This window comes from Limanda limanda, chromosome 6 (assembly GCF_963576545.1).
Source record: "Limanda limanda chromosome 6, fLimLim1.1, whole genome shotgun sequence".
NCBI lineage: Eukaryota > Metazoa > Chordata > Actinopteri > Pleuronectiformes > Pleuronectidae > Limanda > Limanda limanda.
In genome coordinates, this window is record NC_083641.1 from 21,094,938 (window position 1) to 21,102,284 (window position 7,347).

At 39.9% G+C, this 7,347-nt stretch overlaps 1 protein-coding gene across 1 annotated transcript in view; it reads left to right on the forward strand.

Moving 5' to 3' along the window:
- The window catches only part of igsf9ba (immunoglobulin superfamily, member 9Ba), a 56,890-nt gene extending 55,302 nt beyond the window's left edge, over positions 1-1,588 (forward strand). The window contains exons 20-21 of the mRNA XM_061073615.1: positions 1,150-1,280; positions 1,380-1,588. Coding sequence (XP_060929598.1) covers positions 1,150-1,280; positions 1,380-1,588 — 340 coding nt within the window. The remainder of the gene's footprint in view (positions 1-1,149; positions 1,281-1,379) is intronic.
- Positions 1,589-7,347: the final 5,759 nt, after the last annotated feature.

Consider the following 7,347-nt stretch of genomic DNA (forward strand, 5'->3'; position numbering starts at 1 on the left):
TAAATAAAATAAATAGCCCTGTCTGATTTGCTCATCAAGTCAAGAAGTTTCAAAGAAAATCAGTTCTGTAGATTCTCGAGAAGAAACACATCTCACAATGTTACAGAAACTAACAAAAACATTCATTGAGTTCACACACAGTTGCGTCTCTTCGTGCTGTGAATCCACTCTCCATTGTGTAACTGGTGAAACGGCCTGATAACCCTGCTCTGTGTGTTGCCTGCACGTTGGTGCATTGCACTTTGCCTCGTGGTTACAGCTGCGCCGTTCGACAGAGGCTCAGGGACCAATCAGCATGACCTGTGTGCAGATTCAACATCATCACATCAATATTAATGGTCTGATCGTCTTTATCACTGTTATACTGTAGTATCAAATACATTAGTGACATAAAATCCTTCTATATTGTAATAAAGTTTTTACTTTCTCACATGCCACTGAAAATGTCTTCGCTTGTCATAGGTTGCTGACCCCACACCTAGTGAGTAATACAAAATAATGTATTGACGGATTTAAAAAAAGAAATTCTTTATTATTACAGGAACAGTAATTAATAGTTCCACAAAGTATTTTCATTTTATGAGTTTTATACAGCAAATACCAATATTGCCTGCATATCTCAAGCAGTCATTACATAAAGACCCAAAACTGAGTAGGCACTACAAATTGAAATGTGTTTAGCGCTGCTGCCAAGACGATATAATTTCCCTGAAATTTTAAAACATGATTATGGGACCACGAGTAATTGGACAAAGTGATTTTGTGTCACTAATAAAAAACCCTTTAATACTGAAATGTAGTTTTAACTGTGTGACCGGGTCTTTAATGTAATGACTGCATGAGGACAAACCAATAATTTCACCAAATCCACTTTATGTCATCTATTCTTTCTTTCTCTCTTTCTTTCTCTCTCTCTCTCTTTTCATGTCTAACTTTTGTCATCCATCAACGCAGATATTAAGTGGATATTCATCATGTTAGTGAGAGGGCTCTCAGTAGACGTATAAGAGCTCATCAGATCATTTGATAGCTTCTACTGGAAATAGCGCTGAATGTTCCATTTAGTCGTTTTCAGGCTGAGACGGGACCGGACATGACTGTTGGATTAATGCAGATCAATGTTTGCTGTGCTGTCTGTCGTCTTCTCAGGGAACCTCTAGGTGCGTCTAGTGATCCTGCCGGGTCTGAGAGCTTACCAGCACTGCTACACCACTGCATTACTAAAGCCAAGGGAGTGGCTGCCAACAACAATAACAACGCAGCCCCCGCACGGAGAACAGGTTAGTCAGACGATTCGAGAAATAAGACACAAAATATTAATCTTGAAACATGTGGGTGGTGTGTTACTCCTGTGCTTCTTCCCCCTCCCTTCCTTCCAGGTGTGTCTCCCTCTCAGACCCAGCAGCAATCTCGGACCCCCCAAGAGGGAGAGGGCCTCCACCTCCACAGAACGAGGAAAAGGCCAAACAAGAAGAACCCCTATCTCTATTTGACCTCCTTCCTGCACAGCAGGCAGTCTGCGGAGGACCAGACCGGCATTCTGGCCAGTGCAGACTCTGAGGGCCCAAATTATGGGACTCTACGCTGACACGTGTGCCCGCTAAGCCATTGGACTCGACTAAACCGCCTCCTCCACCGCATACACACACAGACACACACACACCTCAGCCCTCCCTGCTCCGCCCCGCGGCCTCTGTATCAAGCCAACCCATTTCTTGTAATCTCTCACAGTTCATGTTTGTGTGGGGAGCGGGAAACATTAAGCTGAATGCTCCAGGGTTGGAAAATCTTATTAGAGGACAAGAACAATGGCTTTTCTGAGTTGTCACCGCGACTTGTCTGTTGAGGAATCTCACTTGAAAACGCTCTGAAAATATATAATGTATATAAAATAGTAAAACAAGGGATTTTAGCTTCCTCCTACAGTAATAACGATGTGTTGGTTGAGTATGTGACAACACGTTAAAGATTTTTCACTCACTGGTCATCGAGGGGTCCACGTCTTTAGGTTTTTCAGTCGAACTGAACTGTCAAGCCTGGTGCATCTTCGGACTGGGACATGAGTCTACCTTTCCTACAATACAAATAGTGTCAGTATTTAAACACAGGGTTCTTACCACAAAATATACCTCAGAGTAAACGCAGAATTGCTGTAATTCTTGTGGTATACTGTACGTACTTGACCTTTTTACATATGAAACGTATGGACAAAAAGGTTTATATCACACACCATTGCTCATTCGAGTGGATAATAAGGCCTAACTTGATCAAATTTGGAAGCTTTTTTTATTAGCCGGCATATTGTGTTTGCTTTGATTTACGATCCAGTGCCAACCATTAGGGAACGGTGTCTTAATTTGCTCGATGGGCTCAGTGTGTTTACACGCGTCACGACAGCACGGCGCTGAGATGAAGATCGCAGCCTTCCTGAGAACTCTGGAAAAAATAATTTGGGACTTTCACGCCCCAACACAGGTTTGACTCGTAGGATTGGAAGAACAGGGTGATGAATTGCGAAGTGCTCTGTCGTATGTATTCCATTGTTCATCATTCGTGAAATGTGGCACGTCTCGCTGTGCCTTTTTTCGTTGCCTTTTCTTTCTCTCATTCTTTTTCTAACATTAACTGCCTTTTCCTTCGCCTTGTCATGTTTGTCTCTTCCGGGGGGGGGGAGAAGGGAGTCAGAGACTGCAATGTTAAGTGTGTTTTTACTTTCTTTGCCAAGGACACATGAGAGGAAATGCTACAGAGGATGCATAACTCTCTTTCTCTTTTACATTTATATCTTATAATGGGTACCTGATTTAACTGTATGCATCATAAATAATAGGGCAGAAACAGAATACCCTTAAAAATAAAAAACACACAAAAAAAATTAATGAATGAATAAACATAACTTCACTGGTAAAAGTTTCCATGAGGAATGAACAAACCAGAGGATGTTAATGTTTAACTGCGGCTGTTAAGAGGAGAATGTGATTGCTTCATAACGCTGTTAACAAGCGATGGGGAATATCCAAACGGCCACCCTGACTGTTTATCTTTAACAAGGGTATATTACGTGCTAGCTACTGCTCTGTATGTTTAAGTTTTTTCGACACTAACCGATAATGAATGTATGTTTTGCTGTACAGGAAATGAATGTACATTGAATGACCCATTGCGTGAGATGACCAGTTGGCACATCAAGCCCAAATTGTTTTACTTCTCTGTGTTGTGCGATAACAACCAGTTGAACCCCCGCCCCCCCCCCACAAACCCCGGTTTTCTCGACCAAAACGGCCATTTTCTTTTTATCGCTAAAAGCTCGTTCAATCACTCAAAGACATATCAGATAAAATTTTCCACCTGCTACCAACCAATCACAGGATCTCTGACAAATGTCCACACAAATGAATCAACCCAATGTCTGCTAACTGAAAAAACCTGAGTGAGAAAGTGATTATTGCCTGAGAGTGAAAGAGCATATTCTACTTTAACAAATTGGTTCCGTGTAAGATACGAGGAGAAAAAAAGAATCTATATTTGTTATGTACTGTACATGGTGTGTATTGTATTTGTAAAGATAAATCCAACCATGTTTTACAGGAAGACGTTCTTTTACGAGGGCGTGTGAAAAAGACGGGAAGGATTCCCAAGGTGAAAAGAAAATTATATATAAAAGTATTTGCTTACAGTACGGCTTTAAGTGGGTAATAATGTTTTTAAAACATTTTAAGGTGCCTCATTTGTCATACTTTAGCAGATATTATTTTATCTGAGAAGAGAAGAAACCTTAATGTTAGTACCGTACAATGTATTATTGCCATAGCCCGCTGGCTGCACAAGTTGAGTAGTATTTTCTCTGATGTATAGTACGTGAATGCCCACTGGGAAAAGCTTTAGAAGCAGAAGTGTGTCGCCCTCTATAATATTCCTGGAACAAAGTAATGCTGTATTTTGCCCGTCCATGAGCACACATGTAGATTCACTCCAGATCTCGTCGCCTTCAGGCGTCCAAAGCAAATAAACTGAAGGAAACTTTTTTCTAAGAGTCACAGACATGCTATAGTCACGTACAAACACCGTGCTGTGGAGGAAGTTGTGTTTACATTCGTTTGATAAAGACAAAGTGTGTGTTAGGGCGTAGTTGCTTCGAACATTACGACTCGGTGCTATGTTTAACTCTGTGGTGCTGTAGAATAGAGGCCTGAAGTTTTTTTTTTCTTTTCTCGTTTTCGGTTTCCACAAGCAACACTCTTGTCTCTCGGCCCTGTGTGTGTGTGTGTGTGTGTGTGTGTGTGTGAGCAGCTAAACTCGCTCTGGTAGACACTCTAGGTCCTAATCATAACAGTATCATGGTGTGATGACAGTGATAGACAATAATGGAAAATAGTAGTATAACCTCAAATAGTAGAGACGTTCAAAAATGAACTCAAGGTGACCTGTTTTCTACCGTGTGTTTGCCATGTCTGTCTGTGCTTCCAAGGTTCCCTCTCTGAAGTATATTTGTGATGATATTCAGATTATTAAACCCAGCCTAAAAGAAGCAGCATAACCTGATTTAGATTTAGTGCAGACCAAGCGAGAGGGAATCCGAGCGCATCGAATCTTTTTCTACACACACACACTTCCTGTAGGTCTACAATCCCTGGTCCACAGCTCCTGTTTTTCAAGCACACTCCCGCAGAAGCGTCTCACTCCATCCCACCAAACCTTTGTGACGGATGGAGCTCCTACTAGTACTGTACAGTTAAAGCCATGACCGGTCACCACACCCCATTTGTACTTAGTGCTGATTCTCCTGGTAGAGCGGTGTTGGGGAAAAGCTCATACATCCTCTCTTATGGGTTTGTTTTTACGAATGGATGTTGTCTTCCGGGATCTTTTTTTGCATATTCAACAGAAACATGTACAGTGTTTTAAAGAGGGCTGCTTTGGACGTACTGTTAGCTCACTTTCTTTGGGGTTTTGTGTTTGTTTTCTTTGTTGTTTTACTTTTATTTTTTTTTTACTATTTTTTTTTTTATATTTCTGCTTACAGCTTTTAGTGCATCACTGGGTGCTGGTAGGATGATACTTAGAACTGATATGATTTTTTAATTGTATTAATCTTGCATGTAGAGACAATACAAAAAAACGCCTATTTAGCAATCATTCATGGACATCCGAGCTGGTTGTTATTGGACGGAAAAATAGAAATATGTAGTATTTTCTATATTCTCTGTTTTTTCATGTGTACCAGCACTGAGAAACTAGAATGTATTATTATCGTAGGCTACAATAAGCACTACATCGTCGACTGTTTTAGCTAATGCTCATACTCAAGCAAACCAAGTAGTGCTTAAAAGGAAGAAAATTTACATTTCATGTCATTTTCATCCACTGAACTCTGTGCTGTACATCACATGTTTACATTCGGTATTATATGTTGTTTATCTGTTTTACTTTGTGCATAATGTCTCCAAAATGTCCGTATTCATGTCGTTGCATTCAACAATGTTCATATGTAAATATTTCAAAGCAAAAACATTTTTTCGTTTTTTACTTTTCTCCGTTTCAGAACGATAACCTGATGTTTCTTTCTTTGGTCGTTTTTTTTTTTATATTCTTTTGTATTTTTAGATTTGTCATTCTGTTCTCTCACTACATCAGGTAATAAGCTTCACTTAACTTTTTGTGAGCAATTAACTCATACTGTATGGTGCTGTACCAAAGCCTTATGTATAATATTTGTATTACTTTCCTCTCGTTTGCCACTGCTGTCCAGTGAAGTCTGTATCGTCTCAGATCATGTCGTACTCACTCTTCATGTTCAACTGCCATGGATCTCGTTTCTTTACCGAGTAAAAACAGAAACCTGAACGAACTCTGATCTAACAAGACTCTGGCCCGTATCCAACCGGCCTGGATTTAAAGTGACAGTTGCCATCTCAAGCCTTCATAGGGAAAATGCACAGGCTCAATGCTGGTAGCTCAACGTGACGTAGACATGGGCCTAGCACATGATCTACGCTCTATCTATGGCATGTCTGTGAGAATATGAAAGCAGTGTTGTATTCATGTCACCATATCATTTCAAATGCTTAGTCCCATACGAAATTTTCCTCTCAAATTTTTGTATTTTGATATAATAAAAAAAAAATCGAAAGAGATTTGACTTTTCCTTGTGGCTTTGTCTGGTGGGTGGAGCAAAGTGGTCTGTGAAGAGGAGGGTGTAGTTCACATGTTGAACACTAGGTGTAAGTATTGTGCAGAAGACGGGGAAGATGGTGTGAGTAGTTTAATGAGGTCAGATATTTATTTTTCTTTCTTTTCAATTCTAGGACACGCAGGCACCTGCGCATGGGTCAAAGTTCAATTTCGTTTTCTCAAAAAATAAGTAACCACAAACAAGTCAAACTGACAAATGCAAATAAGAAGATTTGTTCAGGGAAATCCAAAGGTTATGTTTAAATGCATCTGTGTTAATCAGTGATGAATATTTTAATCCTGCCTTTGTTGTCTCCACCCAGACGTTAAAGAATGACTTGTGTTGCAACTGAGCCCGGATGAGGAAAACAAACAACCTGAGAGAAGCTGCAGTGTGACCAAATTACCTTTGTGCTTTTGTTGAAAACTCCCTCTGGCAGCCTGGGGAGCAAACAACGGAGCAGTCATACATGAAGAATAAAGAACAGAGCAGTGACGCCACAGGTCAAATACACACAAAGCTTCAGAGGCCTGCGTGGTGGCTTCAATATCACCTTTCAACACAGAGGTCTAATAGTTTAGTTACTGTTTATTATAACGAGTGACTTCATGGCTTTGTACAAGGTGTTGTTCAAGTAATTCTTAAATTTGAGTATGACAACAGAAAACAATGAGAAATGCCTCGGGTGACACCTTCAAATATCCTGTTTTAACATAACAGCAAAGTCACGATGACAAGAAACATAGAAAAACTGTAATTTGTTACATTTAAAATTATATTTTGATTATGTGTATTTTTTGCATATTCATGTATGTTGTGCCAAGAGTTGGATGAGAGGGCTAATAATATTCTGGCATCAGTCTGGTGAATATAAAGCTACAGCTGACAGTTAGCTTAGCATAAAGACTGGAAACAGGTAGAAGCAGCTAGCCTGGCTCAGTCTGTACTGTAGTGCATCATGTCAAACATATTCTCAAACTCTGTAATTGCTGAATATGACATGAGCGATTGAGGAGATTCTTCTAAACTCATTATTATTTGGTTCTCCAGAGAACCTGTAAGCATATTAAGGCGAGTGCTATGGTTAAAAAAATATATTTACTTAATATTTAACCCGAACATATTAAGAGGCTGAATTTTTGCTTACACGATGTTGACCTGGGGAACATTGAACT